The sequence below is a fragment of the Oreochromis niloticus genome, linkage group LG18, assembly GCF_001858045.2.
Source record: "Oreochromis niloticus isolate F11D_XX linkage group LG18, O_niloticus_UMD_NMBU, whole genome shotgun sequence".
Classification (NCBI taxonomy): domain Eukaryota; kingdom Metazoa; phylum Chordata; class Actinopteri; order Cichliformes; family Cichlidae; genus Oreochromis; species Oreochromis niloticus.
The window spans coordinates 36,473,545-36,496,337 of record NC_031982.2 but is presented as its reverse complement, the minus strand read 5'-3'; the positions used below and the strand labels follow the sequence as shown (position 1 = coordinate 36,496,337).

The 22,793-nt window shown below is 41.8% G+C and overlaps 1 protein-coding gene and 1 long non-coding RNA gene across 6 annotated transcripts; one reads left to right on the top strand and one right to left on the bottom strand.

The window, feature by feature from the left end:
• Window positions 1–3,942: 3,942 nt before the first annotated feature.
• LOC112842836 (uncharacterized) lies at window positions 3,943–6,355 on the bottom strand. Its single transcript, XR_003214860.1, has 2 exons — window positions 6,315–6,355; window positions 3,943–4,769 (listed from the first exon to the last, which is right to left on the bottom strand). It is a non-coding gene; the product is annotated as an uncharacterized LOC112842836 (long non-coding RNA).
• A 3,533-nt stretch (window positions 6,356–9,888) lies between these two features.
• Window positions 9,889–22,056, top strand: LOC109201832 (zinc finger protein 2 homolog). Of its 5 annotated transcripts, none has more exons than XM_025900215.1 (3): window positions 9,899–10,151; window positions 18,712–19,188; window positions 21,852–22,056. In XM_025900215.1, the coding sequence occupies exons 1-3, from the start codon at window positions 9,980–9,982 to the stop codon at window positions 21,896–21,898; spliced, it is 696 nt and encodes a 231-aa protein (XP_025756000.1). In that variant the 5' UTR covers window positions 9,899–9,979; the 3' UTR covers window positions 21,899–22,056. The 5 variants fall into 5 exon arrangements, with proteins under 5 accessions (XP_025755999.1, XP_019213029.1, XP_025756000.1 ...); XM_025900216.1 differs by having other exon boundaries at window positions 9,910–10,151; window positions 18,712–18,981; XM_025900217.1 differs by having other exon boundaries at window positions 9,912–10,151; window positions 18,712–18,899.
• Window positions 22,057–22,793: the final 737 nt, after the last annotated feature.

Here is a 22,793-nt window from a genome sequence, read left to right as displayed (position 1 = left end):
TGTTTCAAGGCAATCGGCACACAACCTGATGACAGTGATGCGCTCAGCAATAGTAGAATATAAGGCCCAATGGTGTTCAAAGCTTCCTTGAAGATGCAGGAGGGAAGAATATCATACGGGGAGTTAGAAATTCTACGGTGACCAATTATCTCCTTTAAGGTGGAGAAAGACACTCAAACTGCTGAAAAACAATCTGAACTTGAGAAGCAGGAACTTGGCCAGCCAATGTCAGCAAATATGGAGCCCTTAGGGCTGAGATTTTATCAGTGAAATACTTGAGGAAGTTATCACAGAGTGCGGTTGATTTTGATGCTCCAACATGGAGGAGAGTGAAACAGTAAAATTTACAGTGATGATAAATAATCAAAATGTTGCAGTGAGTCTTTCTGAGCCTGTCATTCATATTTTCTTTGTTATTTCATATCTCAGCTGAGATGAAGAGCGTGGACACACCGGACTCCAAGATGGCAGCGTGTGTGTGTGAGTGTGTGTGTGCGTGCGTGTGTGTGTGTGTGTGTGTGTGTGTGAGTGTGTGCGTGTGTGTGCGTGTGTGTGCGTGTGTGTGTGTGCGCGTGTGTGTGTGTGTGTGTGTGTGTGTGTGTGAGTTTTTTCTGAAAATTATCTGTGATTTTAGTCACTGAAGCCTCTTCAACCAACCACTGTCTCACAATCTGGATCTTCCTTCTGAAGCATCCCTCCTGTTTTTAAACCATCTACTGAATCTTCTACATGAGAGGTGGACTCACAGCAGGCTTGATGGGCCCAAACCTCCCATGATAAAGGAAAGAGCTTTTTTCCTGCTTCTTACTCCACCTCTGACATGTTTTACCTTAGTATGTAAAAAAAACCACTGAATTACATTTTTATTGTACAGCTGTTTTCTCCTGGTGATTTCCTGTTTACTTGTGATGTCATCATACAAAAGAGGAGGGTGAAAACCCAGGATGGATTTTCAACATGGGTTGAAAATCTCTATGTTTTGTTGCACGTCTGTCTTTGTGACTAAAACCCTGCTAGTCTCTCTCCAAAAAGTTGATTCTGTTCATCTGGACGTAGCGTTTTGTGGGAGAAACATTTCATCATCATCCAAGTGACTTCTTCAGTCTCAGCTGACTGCAGGTTTCAATCTTATAAACAGTACATTTGCATAATGACTGAAACCAGCCCACTGAAGGAACAATGGGCTGTGAGGTCAGTTCCTTAATCATAATTATGCAAATTCCCATGACCATTGATCAACAATCACTGACCAAAACCCACTGATCAAAGAACACTGATCAATGGCCATGAGTACCATTCACAGAGAGTTGGGGAATGGCTGCAATCACAGCGTTGTAAGATGGTGACAGATGTACCCTTAGGCCCCCTCCTCGATTCAGAGATGGTCTTTCCCTTTTCACGTAAATGGCCTCCTTGACTCCGCCCTCAAACCAGCGTTCCTCCCTGTCCAGGATGTGTACATCCTCATCGTTGAAAGAGTGTCCACTGGCCTGTAGGTGTAAATAGGCTGCAGAGTCCTGGCCTGATGAGGTTGCTCTTCTGTGTTGTGCCATCCGCTTCGCCAGAGGTTGTTTGGTTTCCCCGATGTATAAATCCTGGCAATCCTCCTGGCACTTCACAGCGTACACTATGTTACTCTGTTTGTGTCGGGGGACCTGATCCTTGGGGTGGACCAGTTTTTGGCGCAGCGTGTTTTGGGGTTTAAAAGCCACAGAGACCCGGTGTTTAGAAAAAATGCGTCTCAACTGTTCCGATGCTCCTGACACATATGGGATCACTACAGGTTTTCGCCTGGGCAGCGGTTGTCCTTCTCTCCTGGATCGGCTGGAGCTTTCTTTAGGTGCCTTCCCAGCTTTGACAAAAGTCCAGCTGGGATAACCACATTTACTCAGGGCCTTCTTGATGTGCTGTTCTTCTGCCTCCCTGGCCGCTGTGTCAGTGGGGATGGTGTTCGCTCTGTGTTGTAGCGTCCTGATGACACCCAGCTAGTCTGTCTCTGATCTTTACTGCTTCATTTCTCTGTTGTCTTTGTCATCAGTCCAATGACACAAGAATCAGAGGTTTAACAGTGTGTGGCTCCCTCTAGTGGATGTTGTGGAGTATTCTGTTGTCTCCAAAGGTTTTTGTACAGAGTTTTGGTGTTTCCTGTCACTGTGGGCCTCACAGCACAGTAGTACACAGCAGAGTCTGTCACTGCAGCAGAGGAGATGTTGAGATCGATTTGTTTTTGATCATCTACAACTTGAACAGACAGTCCAGAGATTTCTTCTTTCATTACACTTCCTGATCCCAAATGAGAGATCAGGAACTCTGGTGGTTTTCCAGGATATTGTCGATACCAGTAAAACTGGTCACTTCCAGTTGCTTTTTTGGAGTATCTATAGGACAGAGTAAGAGTGCTGCCTTCTACACTGAACACTTCTTTGTTGGTTGGAGTGAGATCTTCACAGCTGACACCTAAAGGAACAGAAACATATTTTATTCTTTTATAAATCGTCACAATTCAAATGTATTTCTTTAAACACACAGATTGTAACGTACCTGTTAGAATGGTGAGAATCAGTAAAGAAAGTGCATAATAGTCCAAAGACAACATGTTGAATGAAGGTAAAGTTTATGGTTTGTGTGCTGAACTCTGTTGAATGTGGAGGTTTCTCTCTCTTCTAGTTCAGTAACAGCTCAGCTCCTCCCTGAATCTCTCCTCCTCCTCTCTGATCTGGGTTTGAACTTCTCTCACTTTCTCCTCTTTACACACTAGTAGCAGCATTTTCACTTTCAGGTGGGAGCTCATCTTTCAGCTCTGTGCTGCTTCAGTCCACAGATGATTCATGCTGTAAATATAAATCAGTGAGGGGAGGCTCAAGACTTTCACTCAGTACTGTACAAAGTACTGACAGCCTCACATTAACCTGATCTCACATCTACACAGACACTAACCCCATGCCTGTAAGTCAGGCTGAAATATCTGTATTAGGCAGTTAGTCTACTAACTGGAAGGTTGATGGTGCAATTCCCTGCTCCTTCAGTCTGAATATTTAGTTTAACTCAGTTTTATTTATAAAGCACTAAATCAAAAAGCACCCCGAGGTGTTTTATGTCATAAAGACTCGACAGCATTACAGGGAAAATTCCAACAGCTGATTCCCTGAGAGCAAACACTTGGCAACATTGGGAAGGAAGAACTCCCTCAACTCCTAGAAAATACTACTAATACAGTTACAAATACTGGTACTACAATAATACTACAATTACTTCTGCAAAGAATAATGATTATTATTGACATGATGTGGAGTTGGAAACACTGAAGATTATGTCTATATGTTCATCGTCTATGACTGAATCTGAAAGTGGAATAATGTAATTGGTTGGTTTAATTTCAATGGGCGGGGCCAGTTAGTTTTTGTAATTTCATCTCAGCCAATCAAATAGTTTTGTGCTTCCACAGCAGCTTAGTATGATTAACAGAGAATGGTACTCATGACCATTGATCAGTGGATGCTGATCAATGGTTGTGACAATTTGCATATTAATGATCATAAACTGACCTCACAGCCCATTGTTCATTCAGTGGTGCTGGTTTCAGTCATTGTGCAAAGGTCAGCTGAGACTGAAGACGTCACCTGATGATGACGAAACGTTTCTCCCACTGAAAACATCCAGATGAACAGAATCAGCTTTTTAGGATTTGCTTACCTGGATGACTGAGCGTGCATGTTGGTGTTCCAGGATATTGTTAATATCAGAAGATCATTTATACTCATTAAATCGTTGTTTTTTTTTTTCTGAGGTATTCATGAAATTGTTCACTTTGCCCCTTCATGTGGCAGCCCTGATATCACACCATCATCTTCACACAGGAAATATTCATATTAATTTCTCTCCACTACGATTAATACATGACTTAAATCACTGGAACAACCTCTCAGTGTCATGATTACAGGAATGCATCGACTCTAAAGCAGCCCACATGAGGCTAAAGCTTTACATGCTTTTATTTTGAGAAGGTTCAAAGACAGGGGGGGAGGTAAGCAGGTTTCCTGCGGAGGGACAGAGCAGGGAGACACCAGAGAACTGCCCGAGAGAACGACTGCTGAGTATCAGTGCAGTCGGAATTGCTTATATAGTATTTATTAGAGTCCTTTCTTGTGTTTCACTTTTAGAGTTTCTGTGTCAGGGAGGTAAGTGAAGGTTTCAGAAGGCTGAGTGGGTGGAGAGTGGATGGGCAGGTGAGTTTTCCAGGTGAGTTTTCCAGCTCTGTTACAAGTAAGTCCTTTCCAAACAGCAGACAATGAGAGAATCCTTCAGGTTTCAGGTAACTCAAGTCCACAGAGCTATGAGCAGACACAAGAGAACATGGTGAGGTAACAGAAGCTACAAGCACAAACTCATAAGTCATAAATTAAGAGCTGAATTTCCACCAGAATGAAGACAACAATCTGACAGAGAGTGGATGTTTCAGCTGGACCTTTCATTCCCCAAAACATGAGGAGTTAATGAGATCTGGTTAGGAGGTCACCAACACTACAAGCACCAACCAGCTTGCAGCCAAAGCTCTGCACAGCCCCATCAGCACTGAGTCCCCAGCCTCACTCAGACTGCTGCAAAAGCTCTGCTGGAGGTGGGAGTTGAAGATCACCTGAACCACTTTGATACGCCAGGCCTGTCCAGCATTCTCCCCCACCACCTGACTCAACTCACCCCCAGATGGTGATCAGATGACAGCTCAGCTCCTCTCTTCACCAGAGTGTCCAGAACATACTGCTGCAGACCTGATGATGCAATTACAGAGTCAAACATCCACCTATACTGTGGTTAGCACACAAGTCCAGTAAAACAGAAACCACCATTCTGTCACTCGGACACATAAAGTCCTCAGAAGCACAATAGATGTTTTTTTTTTTTTTTAATAAATCCTTGCAAACACAACATGTGCCCTCTCTTTGGAAAGAAGCAGTCGTGGTTCCTGTCCCTAAATCTAGACGTCCAAAAATTCTAAATGACTTTAGGCCTGTTGCCCTTACTTTAGTTGTAATGAAAGTCTTTGAAAAAATCATCAGAAATGTGATTATGAAAGAGACTGAACATCAGCTGGATCCAATGCAGTTTGCATACAGGCCCAACAGAGGAGTGGAGGACGCACTTTTGACTTTACTAAAACTGATTCTTAAACATGTAGAGAGTAAAGGGACTTTTGCAAGACTTCTTTTTATTGATTTTTCTTCGGCTTTTAATACAATACAGCCTCATATTTTAATTAAAAGACTTTTAGAACAGTTTGAAATCAGGAAAAACCTGGTGGGCTGGATTTTTTTTAACTGACAGGTCAGAAAGAGTGAGAATAAACAGGATTCAGTCTGACCCAGTGTTCTCCTCCACAGGTTCTCCTCAAGGGTGCGTCTTATCGCCCTTATTATTCATTCTCTATACAAACATGTGTCAGAGCAGATATGAAAACAGGGTCATTATTAAATATGCAGATGACTCTGTTATTGTCAGCTTACTGAAAGAGGGTGAAACTAACCACGGTCCAGTCATTGATGACTTTGTTCAATGGTGGGAGGAGTCTTATCTCCAGCTGAACATATCTAAAACAAAAGATATGGTTGTTGATTTTAGGAAACAACAAAATGGGCACAGAGTCACTTTAATTAAAGGTCAGAAAATAGAGCAAGTACAATCATATAAATATCTTGGGACCATAATCAATGAAAAACTGAACTTTGATCAGAATTGCAAATCAGTTTGTAAAAAGGGTCACCAGCACCTTTATTGTCTTAGGAAACTTGCTCATTTTCACAGTGACCAAAAATGTTAACTTTGTTTTATCGTTCTTTTATTGAGTCTGTTTTATCCTTTTGTTTGGTGGCATGGTTCGGTCAGACCTCTGTCACAGAGAAACACTCTCTAAATCAGATAGTGAGATGGTCCAGTCGTCTGATAGGTGAGCCACAGTCTTGTTTAGCCTCCCTGTACTCCAAGCAGGTACAGAGGATGGCTTTATCAATCCTTAAAAATGGTTCCCATCCTCTAAGGGGTGAATTTCAGCTTCTTCCCTCAGGACGGAGGTTTCTGTTTCCGAGATGCAGGACAAAGTGTTATAAAAATAGCTTTGTCCCCGTTGCTGTCACTGAATTAAATAAGAACTGTTTTTGATTCGAAATATTAAAATTACTATATATGTGCCACAGTGAGGTTTATATCTTTACTAGGTATGTGTGTTTTTAAAGGGATGCCAAATGCTGTCATTTTTCTGTAAAGCAAATTTACCTTTCCTATGGGTATAAATAAAGTTACCTTGAACCTTGAAGAGTTACCAGATGATGCAGCGTCCAGGATCCTGCTCAGAGACCTCAAGAAGGCCAGGTACAAAGTACCAGAGCAGGACAATGATGAAGGAGAGCATCATCATCTGATGTGAGGAGTTCAAAGAGAATAAATGGAATAAGCATGAGATGGTCTTCCTGGTTGGACTTTTAGCTTCATGTGAGAGATTTTACCTTAAAGAGATAAACCTCTGTTACTCTGTTTATTTTGCTTCTGCTGCATTTTTGCATGTCCTCATCCACTAAATACAAAATAGTGTAAATGAGCAGCTTTGGATGTTTGACAGTTTTGATTGTGTCTGAACGTTCCTACAGTTGGTTTGTGGTTGATGTGGATTTGCTGCTCATGTGAATCCTCCCACAGTGTTTCATTAGCAGCTGTAACCACAGTGACTCTGATAAAACAGGAATTAGCAGAATCCATCTGATATGAAGCTGTGCTTTGAATACCACTTCCCTCCTCTTTGAAGAGTAGTCAGATATCTGTGTTCAGGTTTTTGTACAGCCTCTTCTACACTTTGTATCACTGTGTTTGTAGAGCACAGTAGTAGAGAGCTGTGTCTGCCAGGGTTAGGGCTGTTATGGTCAGAGTAGTTGATGTAGAAGATGTTTCTGATCCATATCGATTATCCGGGGCATACTGATCACCTCCTCCTGATATTCTCCAGAGTATAAACTGAGGAGCCTGAAGGTCAGAAAGGTCTGTACCAGTGAAGGTAAATATAACTGTAACCCATCTCATCAACATAACGACCACCACTTATCTGATAGTTACATGTGAGTGTGACAGATTTTCCTTCTGTTTCAATGACTTCATCTCGTGATTGAGTCTCCAGCTGTTAGTCCTGGAAAAAGTAGAGAAAACGAAGCCATCAGACTAACATTGTCCACGAGTATTACTGTGGGGATTTTTTAAAGACACATTTTACTGCTGATTTCTCTGAAGTTTCTCTGATTTCACACTTGAAATATTTTTCTGTTTAATCATCACTCCAAACTTGAGCTCAAAGAAAATCCAAACTGGATCTGTAACGCTGTAAACATGTCTTTGAATTTCAGGTGTTCCTGTCAGAAACATACGTACCTACGAGAGCTGCAAAGATCCAAATCACAGCCAGTTTTTCCATCTTTCCAGAGGAGAAATGTTGGAAGTGATGTTCACTGGGAGTTAGCTGTGAGTGGTCTGATGTTCACAGCTGGAGTCAGACAGGTTTCTGCAGTCAGGAGGAGGAGGAGCTGCTTTTGTTCTCATGTGATGTGTCATGAGGAAGCAGGAAATGTTTAAAGTTTTCCTGCTTCAACTTTGTTCACACAGAGCATCTGGTTCTTCTCTCTGTGGTGTCTGAGCCAAAGAACATCCACTAAACACTCATGTCTGGGCTCAACTTTGAAAATAAAACGTTAAATGTCTGTAACCAATAAACATTTACAGCTTGTGTAATAATAAATGTAACACTGAGAAAACTGTTGGAGTCAGATTTGAAAGACCTGAAAACTAACGCAGTGACACAGATGAAGGAGGTTTTACTCCTTTTATTTGATACAGCAGCTGAAAAATAAGCTGCTGCAGTTTCTGCTCTTTTGTCTTTGATATTTTTATTTCAATATGATGGATTTGTTTAGTTGTGTATTAAAAACTAAATGAAAGTCAACACTGAAAGCTAAACAGTGAAAATAATTTCCTATGTTTTTATTCCACAGCCTGTCACAGCTGGGGAAACAGTCGTGTAGTGTGTGGGAAAAAGGACTCAAACGCAGGCACTTACTGAGATGCGAGGGAGATTTATTATAAATGACTGAATACAAAGTGGGGATGGCAAAAACAGAACTAAGGACAATCTAAACTGGGAGAAACTAAACTATACAATGGCAAACCTGAAGACAAAGGGGAAGGAGAAGGAAGGGGACATGGAGGAGGAGAAGGGCAGGAAGAATGTAAAGTAGACACGTGGACAGTTTCACGGAGACTTTCCCAGACGGACTAGAAAGGAGCACAAGTTCACACAACATAAATACACACAGAGGGACACAAGGAAATATAGATATAGATATAAATATATAGCTGGACCTGATTAACCTGACGAGACAGGGGAAACACTAACATCACCAACAGAGGGAGCACCAACCCAGAAAATCTCAAAACACAAACCATCCCAAGGCAAGAACACGAGTCGACAAATAATAATAATAATAATAATAATAATAATAATAATAATAATGATAATAATAATAATAATAACACTTCAAACCAAAATCACTGAGTCCGCGGACTCAGGACCCTGACAGCATGGAGTTTAATCCATTCATGGATCTGTTTTCTCTTCTCACTGCAGCCTTGCTGCTCACAATCATTTATTCATTGACTGCAACAAACTGAGATATCCTTCCACTGCAGATGACTGCCTAATTACCTTCCTTTAACACCTAATAATCCAGGCTCCATCCAACTCCTTTTAAACTGCCTTGAAGAGGTCAAGGCTTGGATGGCTCTGAACTTTTTGAGCTTCAATGAAAGCATAACAGAAGTAATTATATGCAGCGCTAATAATAACTGGTGCAATCCGCTTATTAATTGTGGGTGAGTTGGGTCATACATCGAACAGCAGGTCACAAAACTGGGAGTCATTGTGGATTTGAATTTTAAATGTAATAAACAAATCAGTTCTGTGTCGTCTCTTAACTGGTGCACACAGGCATCAACATATCTCACCTGTCCTCTCTTCACTGGCTTCCTGTTTGTCACAGAATTAATTTCAAAGTCCAGACGTTGGCTCATAAATGCCTAAATGGTCTAAATGGTCTTGCTCCTCCATACCTTTCGGATACCTTCGCCAGGTCTCTCTTGGAATTGAGAATTTTTATCTCAGTGAGATTTTTGACTGGAAAAATAAAGGACTAATAATATACTTCAGCCTCATATTCCCTTAGATCAGCCATCCGGCTGCTTTTGGTTGTCCCTAGGGTTGCCAACTCCATGAAAAATAAATAAGGGACACCTCATGGCCAGGGCTGGGCGACCCGATTGTCTTCACCCTTCCCAGTGTGGGGAATTTCCTAGCTCTTTTTTGTGTGTGTGAAATTATTTTTTTAACCATTTGACAAAGTGCGTCCATTTTCAGCTCAATACTTTTGTTTCTAAATACGGAACGATTCCGTTTTTCAAGGGACGGTTGGCAACCCTAGTTGTCCCCAAAAACTAGACTGGAACTTGGAGGAGAACGAGCTTTTTCAGTTGAGGCTCCCAAACCCGGAAAACGTTGCCTTCAAATATTAGACGGCCATCTTTGCTTCCAGCTTTTAATTCTCTTTTGAAACACATCTTTTCTTTCAATAGTGTTTGGACCGGTGTGAGCTGCTGTGCTCTTTTCATTCTCTTTGTTTTATTTCATGTGAGTGTCTTTATCTTTTGTCTTTGTGCAGCACTTTGGGCAAACTTTCTATTTTTTAAATGTGCTTTAAAAATAAACTGGATTTGGACTGCCACAGAGTGAGACTTTAACCAGGAACCAAAGGTAGCTATTGTCCACTGCCGGAACCTCACCATGTGACACAGGCGGAAGTAAACAAACAAAGGCGTTATTACCGTCCCACGTGTGTGTCTGAACACAGATACTGTTGTGTTGTGTGAGCCGAGTGTGTGAGCTGTGGCAGTAACAATGCCTTCAGTTCAGTATCTGAGAGAGTTTATCAACGAGCGACTAACTGCTGCTGCTGAACAAATATTCTTGGAGTTTGAAAAAACGATCGTCCAGTACGAGGAAGAGATCGACCGTCAGCGCAGACTGCTGGATATCACCTGGAAACCCCAAATCAAGCTGCACAGGACAGGTGAGTGTCCCTCTGAGGGAGGATCCTGATCACAGCTCTGCGGGACATTTCTGATTGTGAGGACTTTTTGGAGATGTGAGCTAACAAAGAGCAAACAGAGGACAGGACTGCACTGTGCTCCATTCAAACAGCAGGCGCTGAAATCAGCCTGGATTTGAGCCTTTAGTCAGAACTTTCTCTCTTGATTATTTAGTGAAACAAAGTTAGGATTAGGAGATTTGTGAGTCTGGTTCAGAGGGGGACCCATGTGCCGAAAAGCTCCCGGAAGACTCGTGGTTGGTGTCCGCCCTGGTCCGTTTCCTCCCCGCTCTGTCCCTCTGTCTGTTTGCGCTCCAAAAGAACATTCCTATAGAATAATTCATGTTATGCTTTGAAATCAGTCCGGATTTGAGTATTTTATTCAACCTGAATCCATCACAGAATGAGTTTGTTTAGGTGGACTTGCTTTTAAATACTCTAAGAACAACAAGTAAACCTGCAGTGCGAGAGCGAAGTGCTCTAATGGGGTGATATGTAGAGATGGCACGATACCACTTTTTTAATGACTCATACCAATATCATAAATTTGGATATCTGCCGATACCGATATAAATCCGATATAGCGTATTTTATGATCAATAAAATGTTGTTGTTTTTTTAATATCTTGCTGCATTTTGTATAAGTTCATACTCAAGTTTTAAAAAACAAAACACTAAAGCTATTCTGTTATACCTGTATGCAAAAAATACACTGCACCCCAAATATTTCATAGTTCAGCAACACTGATCAATCTAATAAACTTAAACCTGCTCCATCCTCCCTATTCTGGTATTTTAAAGACTACTTAGCAGAAATATTAAACAACCTAACTAACAGGGTTGCAAACTCCCAGCAAAAAAAAAAAAAAAAAATAGGGAACCACCCCCCACCTCATAATGCTTAATTGACTTAATCGACTTTAATTTAATGCATTTGTGAAAAAAAAAAAAATGCACAGAAATCAATAATTTTTCTAGAATAATTAAATAGATTCAACATCTTTCTTCAACAGAATTGCAGACTGCACAGATGGTTCCCAAAGGAAAAAGTACTATAGCTTACTAGGGTATAAGTTTGACTTAATAGTTCCTATAGGGCTTTGGAGCGTGATGTCACGGGGGTGGGCGTGGAAAGGATTTTGGCCCGATCCGCCATTTTCGGGGTCTAAGCGCAAGCGGCGGGCGAGCAAAAGCACAAAAGCACAACCATGGTTCGTACTTGCTGTGTGATCGGCTGCAATGTTCGATCTTACGATCGGCACGGGAATAAGCTTGGGTTGTCTTTTTATGCTTTCCTAACCTGGAAGCAATTTCAAGGAGCTCAGGTATCGGATGTTACCAAACGAAGGCGTCGAGCCTGGATAGCAGCCGTGAGACGAGCTGATATCAAGTTCTGTTCCATCTCCCGGTATCACTTGGTGTGCTCCAGACATTTTCATTCCGGTAAGTGCTAAATATGTTCATATCACACTTTATAGCTGAATAATATTATCGTTGGTGGTCTCAGAAGTTATAGAAAATGCGATCAAACATCGAATGGAGTGACTTTGCAGACATATGTGCTATGTGAAGATTCGCTAATTCTTTTGCACAACTGTAGGGAAGCCTGCCTATGAAATGGATCAAACAAATCCAGACTGGGTACCAACGCTACACATGGGGCACTCCGAAATCCGAACATCACATGCAGACCGTCACAGGAGGCGAACACAACGGGAACAAAAGAAAGCACTAGTAGGAGGTAAACAACAACCGCACCCCCCACCACAATCTCTCATTTTAAAAGTTGATCTTAGTGTCCGTCAATCAACACATACATTTTTGAGTATTCATACGACCTTAATGTATAAACCACTTAAAAATTTCCTTGTGTATTTGCACTCTTTGTATTGGACAGGCTTTCACAATGGAGCAGCAAAGTGTGAAGGTGAAGCCTCAGCAGAAGTTACCACAGAAGAGCAGCCAGAGATGGACACCACAGAAGAGCAACACCATAACAACCCTGTGATTTTGTCTGAGGGCCAGATTTGTGATGGACACGTAGAAGCAGAGGTAACAGGTGCAGATGCAGAAAACGCTGATCTCAGAGAGAGACAGACAGAAGATCAAAGACCGACAATTGATTGTGTGCGCTGTGTACAGAGCAGAGCAGAAATAAACCGGCTGCTGGAGGAGAACAGAAAGCTTAAATCACTGTTGGACAAGACAGAGCTGAATGAAAACTTTTTACAGGGTGACACGGAAAAAGTGAAATATTACACTGGTCTTACTTGTTTTGCTATTTTTATGTCTGTGCTAGACAATGTAAAAGCTTTCCTACCAGCATCAAAGAAACTGTCGCATTTCCAAATGCTTTTACTCACACTTATGCGACTTAGACTTGATCTTCCTGTCCAGCATCTTAGCATCTCTATTCAATGTCTCCCACAAAACTCTTTCTTCTGTCTTTGCTGATACAATTGACGTTTTGTATGCCCGCTTAGGAATACTTGTACACTGGCCAGAGAGGCACTGTTTGCAAGCAACAATGCCTCCACAATTTACGGAAGCTTTTGGAAATCGGGTAGCCATCATTGTTGACTGTTTTGAAATTCGTACAGAACGACCATCTAATTTAAAGGCTCGTGCTCAAACGTACTCGCACTACAAGGGTACACACACCATGAAATACCTGATCGGGATTACTCCCCAAGGTGCAATTTCATTCATTTCTAAGGGGTGTGGGGGCCGTGCATCAGATAAACACATCACAGAGCAATGTGGCATACTTAACAAGCTGTTACCAGGGGATGTAGTTTTGGCTGACAGAGGCTTTGACATCAGAGATGCGGTGGGAATGATGTGTGCGGAGGTTAAGATCCCAGCATTTACAAGGGGCTTCTGTCAACTAGATGCCAAGGACATTGAAAATACACGAGCCATTGCACACCTAAGAATCCATGTCGAGCGAGTAATTGGCAGTTTGCGCAATAAGTTCAAAATGCTACATACCACTATGCCAATCCGTTCTCTTCTTCCATATGAGGGTGAAGACGTTACCTTTCTTGATAAAATTGTGCAGGTGTGTTGTGTTTTGGTTAACATGTGCCCCAGTGTGGTAGTGAAGCCAGACACACATGAGACTTGTTCTTGTTAATTAATGATTGTGAAAACTTTGAGTATATCTCTGAGGAAATACTACTAGGAAAACCTTTTTTTTTGTGTAATTGTATGAACACACTGACATCACATTATGTAACCATTTCTGTATCTGTATACTATAATTGACTGTTTATCATAGCTTTAAACTCTGTGTTTCACTAAAATAACATTATAATAAAAGCCAGGTAACGACAAAGATCTGCATTTGACGCTTTATTTTACACTTAGACAATTGTTACATGGTAAGTGCTGCAGTGTTGAAATCAAGTTATACATATTTCAATGCACTTCTGACAAAAAAACTACACACAAGAAAGAAAAACTTTGTGACCACTCAGGGCTGCATTTTGCATAGAGAAATGTTTTCCTACTAGTTCAGGAAGGCACACCTTCTGAAAGAACTCCTGAGCTTTCTTTAAACGTGATTCCCAGAAGTGCACATCTGGGAAGATGCGTACAACTGCCATGTCTTTTTGTGTCCAAACCACGAGGTCGCAGTGCTTTGCGTTGGACACAAACACCTGTGTTTGCACTTGAGAGTAAAAGTGGTGAGTCTTCTTCAAGTTAAGTCCATTTGCTGTCAACTCGAGGCAGAAGTCTTTGTCATGTGCATCCAATGCTTGCTGAATGCTGTCAGATCTGTACTTAAATGGACATTTAATTTCCAGGCAGCCCTTCCCACAACATTCACACGTGGTTAGACCGTCAGGAGATGCACCTACTTCAGGAAAAGCCGTGTTAACAAGAAAACCACACATACAGACCTGTAGGTTTTTGTGACACGCTGACATTTTCTGGGTGTAGGCGTGGCGAGCGTCTGGTTCATGCTCCAGTCCCCAAGTTGTTTGCACAGTATAGACAGAGTTCACAGGACAGCAAACACGATTAACCACAGTAATGGCGGGTTTTTCTACAGTGGTGGCACACACAGCATGCATCATTGAAGCCGTGATTCTCCCAGCACGCCAAACATACCATTCTGGACTCTTGTGTTGTAGTCTTGTGCGTACCTCGATAGCTTCTGCCTGTTCTTCAGTAACTTTTGCTGTGTTTTCGTACTTTACACAGTGCAGTTGTAGCTCGGTAAGACCAAGGGACTCTGCTCCTGTGTTGTGCAAACACGCCAGAGACAGTGGTAATGTGGATGACTTGACAGTGTGTGATGTGTAGTATTTCTCCAATCCAGACAAACACACTGCTTTATTGTGTTTTTGAAGTGTGTCTAACACTGGTGACAACTCCTCAAACGTAGAAGAAGGAATCTTTCTTTTTGAAGGACGGCTTCTTCTGCCTTTCACCACAGATGGTCCCTTTATATTCTTATCAAGAGTCTTTTTTTGTGCTGCTGAAGACGTATAGTCAATGTTATGGCCAGCCGCTGGCAGTATCTTGGTTGTGTTCCCCGGCAAAACCCAGTAGGCTGATTCATCTGTGACAGTCTTTGTGCCATGGATCCTCACTGTTGCCTCCACTTTAAACAGAAGTGCAGCGACATGGGTGCAGGTCTCTGCAACTCCGGCCATACAGGTGCAGTGTGCGGCTTCGACCTTCCCCGTGGTGATTACAATTACCCATGGCCGTAATGCAGGTTCATTTAATCTTTGGGAGTGCAATACCTGGAACATACAAGGACAAGGTTGATGTAAAGACAATAAATGAAATGAAATGAGACAGGGGGGACACAAATTGGCGTTAGGTAATAATTTGCCTGATTATCAATGTGTTTGCTTGCATCTACTTTACAATTATGGGCACATAATAGGATAACAACATTTTAGCAGTTCAATGATACATGTATAACATTAATTATCGCAGGGGGTGGACAATGCACTCCAGCCGACTTACCTTGGTATGAATCATGACGTACTCGCAGTTTGGCAGCTTGAAAATAGCCAAATCTTGCACCCAGCCGTTTGTAAATTGTATGTGCGCCTCCAGTGACTTGTAATTACGAAACTGGTTCGCTGTGTAGGCGCTTACTCCACAAACAAGATAGGTGAAGATATCTGGGTAGGACAGTGGCGGTAAGTCATCTGGGTCTTTACTCCACTGCCGTATTTCATATGGGTCCAGATTTGCGATGCACTCTATTTTTTTCAAGTACCGCTGCTTCGCCTCTGGACGCAATCGGTCTCTATACCGTCCGTTTTCTTTGGAGCTGCTTTTAAGCATGATTCGTCGTCTTCGTTCCAGCACAGTGTCTCTTTTTATTCGTAGACCCCGAAAATGGCACCGCACTCCCACAATGCATTGCGGCGTGACGTCAACTCCAAAGCCCTATATACAGTAATGGATTTCCATATATTTTACATCAGATGAAAACTTTGGTTGTAAGATTCAGATAATTATTTATTAAAAGCTAGACATGACAGTAAGAAAGAAAAGTATTTTTGTGCCCCCCCCCCTTTCCCTACCTGCCCCCCTGGCTAAACTTTGCTAGATCCGCCCCTGCACAGTTACCAGCCGTCAGCTACGTAGAAAAGGATCCTGGTGTAGAAAGTAATATTAAATACATTCTAACAACAGCTTATCAAGCTTAAACGTGCTGCTGTTGTTCCGCCGCTGGTTTCCTCTTTCTGGTGCAAAGTGGGCCAAAAACAAAGAAGAGAGACGGACTCGTGACAGAAAAGCCGATCAGCTGATCATTGATCAGTTTCATGATTGAAGTAGCAGCAGGAGAGGGAGAGAGAGAGAGAGGCAGTCGCTCCATATATCGGTTGTTAAGCTTAACGTGGAATGCTTTACAAACATTCAGAGATGAACTTACACACTTGCTTTACTTCTGTGGGATAACTTTCTCTGAGATAAAATCCCGGTTTGGAAGCAGGTAGCGAGGCTCCAGATGCTCAACCAGACCACCGAGAGGTCTTGCACGCTCAGCCGCTCTATCACGTGACGCATACTCCTCCAACGTGCTATGGTTATGAGCTGAGTTACACTATGTCGCGAGTTTTGTGAGGTGCTTTTGTGATATTTAATGGATCGCATTACATTTTTTATTTCTCTCCAATAGCCAATCCAGTAATTTAGGTCAGTATCGGAGCAATACCGATACGGAATATCGGATCGGTCCATCTCTAGTGATATGGTACTACAAGGTCATTAAGATAAGATGGGCCCTGATTATTTAAGACCTTGTATGTGAGGAGCAGGATTTTGAATTCTGGATTTAACAGGAAGCCAATGAAGGGAAGCCAGTACAGGAGAAATCTGCTCTCTCTTTCTAGACCCTGTCAGGACTCTTGCTGCAGCATTATGAATCAATCAAGGCATTTCAGAGAGGTTAGGACTGATAATACTACAGTAGTCCAGCCTAAATTTAGAAGCACAAAATTAGAGGTCATTTATGTCTTTAAGACATTCCTGCAGTTTAACTAATTGGTCTGTGATACCTGGCTTCATGGACAGATAGAGCTGCGTGTCATCAGCATAGCAGTGAAAATTTATGCTATGTCTTCTAATGATGCTGCCTAAGGGAAGCATGTATAATGTAAACAGAATTGGTCCTAGCACTGAACCCTGTGGAACACCATAATTGACCTTAGTGTGTGAAGAGGACTCTCCATTTACATGCACAAATTGGAGTCTATTAGATAGATATGATACAAACCACTGCAGTGCAGTACCTGTAATACCTACAGCATGTTCTAATCGCTCTAATAGGATATTATGGTCGACAGTATCGAACGCAGCACTGAGGTCTAGCAGGACAAGCACAGAGATGAGTCCACTGTCAGAGGCCATAAGAAGATCATTTGTAACCTTCACTAAAGCTGTTTCTGTGCTGTGATGAGCTCTGAAACCTGACTGAAACTCTTCAAATAAGCCATTCCTCTGCAGATGATCTGTTAGCTGTTTGACAACTACTCTTTCAAGGATGTTTGATATGAAAGGAAGGTTGGAGATTGGCCTATAATTAGCTAAGACAGCTGGGTCTAGAGATGCTTTTTAAGTAAAGGTTTAACTACAGCCAGCTTGAAGGCCTGTGGTACATAGCTGATTATTAGAGATAGGTTGATCATATTTAAGATCGAAGAATTAATTAATGGCAGGACTTCTTTGAGCAGTTTTGTAGGAATGGGGTCTAAAAGTCATTACTAGTTAACGTTAAAGGGATTGTTGGCTCAACAGAGCTTTGACGTTATGTCAGCCTGGCTACAGTGCTGAAGAGAAACCTGGGGTTTGTTAAGGTTCAAAAATGTTGAGGAGGAATCCATAAATAAGCACTGATCCGGGCGTGTGCAATTAGACGGCATTTTAATGAATACACATGTGTGAGTCCGAACGCTGTGCAGATTTCAGCGTCGAACTGAACTTACAATAATTAGACAAAGGTTTTATAGGGTTGGCAGTCTTCCTGTTACCAGGCAGACTTAAACAAAGCATACGTCACTCCACAACCACAATGACTTTTAACATAGTCTAAAACAAACATCTTCTTCGGGTCGAAGCCAGGTGCTTCCTGTCTCCATCCTCGCTGTCGCTCATCTCTGGGACATCTGGTGTACTTCCTGGAACAGACTACCACGTACGCACCCAAACTTTGCAGTTATAAACTCTTACCTACTAAATGAGTCTATCTGTGTGTGCGTGCACGTGCGGGGGCGCGTGCGTGCTGTGTACTGCGTACGTGTCATGACCTCTCTATTTGTGTCTGTATGTGTGTGTATGTCTCGTCTGTCTGTGCGCAGATGCTCTCTGCACCTTAGTTGACCTCAACTCAAGCAACCAGGCTAAGGCCATCCTGTGTGTAATGATCTTAACTTCTATGTAAAATGTATAAAACAAATGTTTTAATCTAATACAACTACTTAAAGCTTAAATCAAAGATAAATGCATAATAAACACCCTACTCTTTGGCTTACACTCACTCTGCTTTCGGTTTCACTTCTGCAAAAGCATGCCCTGCAGACGTGTTTCCTGTCTCATTTTGGCACAGCGTGTATTTCCTGTCCCTGCAGTCAGTTTCTCACCCACTGAAGACTTCAGTATAAGAATATAAAAACATTCAAAAGCCTTTAAAATTGTAGATTCAACTCAACCATTTAAAGTGGTTCTCACTGAACCTGTAATAAAGACTATAACCATATATTTGAACATCTGAATGCAACATCACCATTAATAATGAAATGTTAATGATGATTATAAAAAATAGCAGCAAATAATAGCAGTAAAATATTCTACCACTCCGGACAGGTTGTTCTTATTTTCTTCAATCAGTGATGAATAGTAAGATGTTCTGGCTTTGCGGAGGGCTTTCTTATAAAGCAACAAACTATTTTCAACAGCAGTTTGTAGTTTAATGTGTGTCTATCCTTACTACTGTACTTTTCCTGGTTTTCACAGTATATTTCCTCACATGTGTTTTTCTTATATCATTTCTTTGTCATTTCTCCTTTTGTCCCTCCAGATGTCCCACAGCAGCATGTCTGTAAGGAGGAGCTTCTCACTGACCAGCAGCTCTGTAACCAAGCGAGTCTCAACCAGAAGGAGTCAGAGCTTCCTCATATTAAAGAGGAACAGGAGCAACTCTGCAGCAGTCAGGAGAGAAGACAGGTTATACTGAAGGAGGAGACTGATACCTTTATGGTGACTGCTGATTATGAGGAAAATGACCACAGTGAACCAGAACAAAAGAGTAACCAGGTTCTCTCTCACAGCTCTGCTGTAGGTGAGAGCCAAGATCAGGGAGTAAGCAAGAAGTTTGATTCAGGATCAGCTAGAAATAGAAACAAAAGTCACAACAATGCAGAATATCCACCTACTTCAGGAAGTCAATGTAACTCTGATAAAAGTAAAAAGTCCTCAAACTGTGATGTTTGTGGAAAAGCCTTTAAGTATAATTATATAATGAGAAGGCATTATCGAGTCCACACAGGTGAGAGGCCGTTCTCTTGTAAAATGTGTGGGAAAACGTTTATATCTGCTAGTTCTTTGTCGAAGCACACAAAAACTCACTCAGGTGTTAAGCCATTTTGTTGCACAACTTGTGGAAAAAAGTTTATGTATAATAGTGATTTACTGAAACACATAAGAACACACACTGGGGAGAAACCATATTGTTGTAAAACATGTGGAAAAATGTTTTTATATAATAGTGATTTACTGAAACACACAAGAACACACACTGGGGAGAAACCATATCATTGTGCAACATGTGGGAAAGTGTTTGGATATAGTAGTTCTTTATTGACGCATATGAGAATGCACACAGGTGTGAAAGCATATACTTGTAAAACATGTGGGAAGATGTTCAAACGTAACTGTCATTTAACAGAGCACATAAGAACTCACACAGGTGAGGAACTTTGACAATAAAAGAGTTCTAAGTTCTATGTACAGTTGCTTGCACACTCAAATTTGGAAGCAATACCACAAAGGTGTGAAAATAAAGAAAACGATATACAATAAAGAAGAAGAAGAGACAATATGAGAACACTATGTACACTATAAACATGATGTAGACGTCATAATAAATAATTGTAAATAATAAATAAGGGTGGAAGGGCTATGGTCATTAAGGGATGGAGATTGCACAAATAGCCGAAATATTGCACAGCAGGAGCAGAATATTGTACGGAAACAAAAAGAAACTCACGCACACACACAAAAAAGCAATAATGATAATAATAAATAGCAAATAGCAGCACCAGAATGATTGTAGGAAACTCTCAGTTTGCATTTATTTTCCTTACAGCCCACGGGAAGAAGCTGTTCTTTAGTCTATTGGTTTTGCACCTGATGGATATGAACCTTTTTCCAGAGGGCAGGATGTTGAATAGATGGTGGTTAGGATTGAGGCGGTCTTTTATGATTGCCCTGGCTCTGGAGAGACATCTAGAGCTGGAAATGGAGTCCAGGATGGAGAGAGCACAGCCAATCACCTTCTCTGCAGTTCTGATGACCCTCTGGAGTCTCATCTTATCGGCTCTTGTGCAATCGGCGTACCACACAGGGATGGCGTGCAGCAGCACACTCTCTATTGTGGCATGGCAGAAGGAGACTAGGGTGTCATCTCAGAACCCTCAGGAAATGGAGGCGCTGCTGGGCTTTCTTCCCCAGGGCTGATGTGTTAGTTGTCCAGGATAGGTCCTCGGAAATGTGGGTACCAAGGAACCTAAAGGAGGGCACTCTCTCCATGTAATCACCTTTTATTGGGGGGGGGGGGGGGATCCGTTTTTTTGTCTTGCAGAAGTCTGTGACCATTTCCTTGGTTTTCCTGGTGTTGAGGTTTAAGTTATTGTTGTAACACCATTCTGTCAGACGTTGGACCTCATCTCTGTAGGCGATGTCGTCATTGTCAGTGATGAGCCCCATCAGAGTGCTGTTGTTTGCAAATTTGATGATGATGTTGCAGGGTGCGTGGGGGTGCGGTCACTGGTGTAGATGGTGTACAGGTGTGGACTCAGCACACATCCCTGTGGTGAGCCAGTGCTGAGTGACAGGGTGGATGATCTCTGGTTGCCAACCTTGACAGATTGTCATCGGTCTGTAAGAAAGTTTTTGATCCATGCACATGTGGGAGTCCAAGTTTACCAGCTTGTCAATAACGATGTCTAGGATGAGGGGATTAAAGGCCGAGCTGAAATCAATGAAGAGCATCCTTACTGAAGTCCAAGGAGGGCAGTGGAAATTGCATCTTCAGTTGGACCTGTTTGCCTTATAGGCAAACCTGGTGGGGGTCGAAGCTGGGTGGGAGGGAGTCTTTTATGTGCGTTAAGACGAGCTTCTCAAAGCACTTAGCAACTACTGGAGTCAGAGCGATGGTTCTGTAGTCGTTGAGGCCACTGATGGTGGTGGACTTGGGGACTGTGGGATTATTGTTGCTGATTTGAGGCAATGCGGGACAGTGGCATGTGACAGGGAGAGGTTGAATAGTCTGGTGAACACAGGAGCAAGCAAGTCAGCGCAGGTTTTGAGGACACTCCCAGGTATTCCACTTGGCCAGTGGCCTTGTTGTCAAAGATGTGAAAAAAGGTTCAAAACCAGAACACAGTTGTGGCGCCATATGAGAACTCACACTGAGAGGTGTACTTTTGACACAAGGTTAATTGCTCAGTGAGCTGTGTTGAGCTAAAAGTCAGAGGTTTGTGTCACAAAAGTAACTCTTTTTATCTAATTCACTGTGGTAACTTACACTGAATATATAACCTGGTCAGGAGCAGGTAATGTGTTCAGAGTTTCACTTTAAAAGTGTCTGTGTTGTTATACCTCATTCTAATCTGCTGCTAAATCTCTTTAACACTGATTAAATTGTAGCAATTAGAACACACAACACAAGAAAGTAATACAATTAATTTAGATTTGCAACAAGCTAAAGCAAATCTTTTCTTACTTTTTACTGCTGTAAGTTTCAGGTCTCTAATGTGCAGTTGTTCCCTTAATACCATCTTCATAATAAACCCCTCAGGTTAAAGTCTTTTTAGAGAAAACAGTGTCTAGGTAGAGAGTTTCTAAAGGTTCAGAGTTAAACCACCTTAACGCAGTAGTATACCTGCTGTAACGGTCATTTTGCTCACCACCACAACCATTTTTTTACAGAAACTTGTTGTACACCCACTGTTACGGCGCAGATCAGATCAGCCTGATGTCTTCAGCTGTCAGACTGCGATGTGATCAATTTTTAACTTTTTGTTGTTGTTGTTGTTGTTTTGTCTTTTCCATGTGTATCAAAAAACTGAAATCTACTGTTGTTGAATTAAAGTTCGAATTTTACAATTATGATATAAACCAAAAATGCACAACAGCTGTTTGTTTTCTTTCTTTCTTTTTTTATCCATCCAAAACTCAAACATGACGGCCAACCTGCCCACTGTGGTGATCACTGAGTAAGGGAGCAGGTTGGCCGTCTATCACAGGTCTAACAGAGACAGAATATTCACACTCACACGTTTGCGTGTGTGATTTTAAGTTTGACTTTTTTGATCTCACAGGTAAAACTGTGTTACAGCAGCAGGATGATAAAGAGTAAAAAATGTGCAGTATACAATAAACAACAAATAACAGAGTTAAAATAGAAGTGCCAGGTAAGGGTCTAATACTCTGAGATACAACAGGAATGTAAGACTGGCATTGTGTAAGCAACTCATGAGATAAATAACAACGAAAAAAGTACAACTACATTTGTACAGTCAAAGGGAAACTAGTCCAATGTTCTTCTCACAGTTTCAGTCTGGTGGAGTAGTGATGTGTCGGTTGCGAACGAAATGGCTCTTAGAGCCGGATCTTTGACGTGAACAACGCGAGCCATGTTTTTTTTTTTTTTTTAGAGACAAAGCACATACAAACTCCAAAACACGTACAAAACACAACAGAAGTGCTCCAGGATGCTCCGCGCAGTGTTGAGCTTTTGTTACCTGGTGGCTACACAAGCCAGCAAGTACCAACGACCGGATTTGGTGTGTGGTAGTAACAGGTAAATGAACATTTTTTTTAAATTATTTAAATATATATGAGTGCTTGTGCATAAATACACAAACAATA

Excerpts from the sequence above, each read along its gene's own strand:
- LOC109201832 (XM_025900214.1), top strand. The coding sequence starts at position 9,980 with ATGCCTTCAGTTCAGTATCTGAGAGAGTTTATCAACGAGCGACTAACT. Across the intron at positions 10,152-18,711 it reads AATCAAGCTGCACAGGACAG|TCCCTCCAGATGTCCCACAG; the intron begins GTGAGTGTCCCT and ends TTTCTCCTTTTG.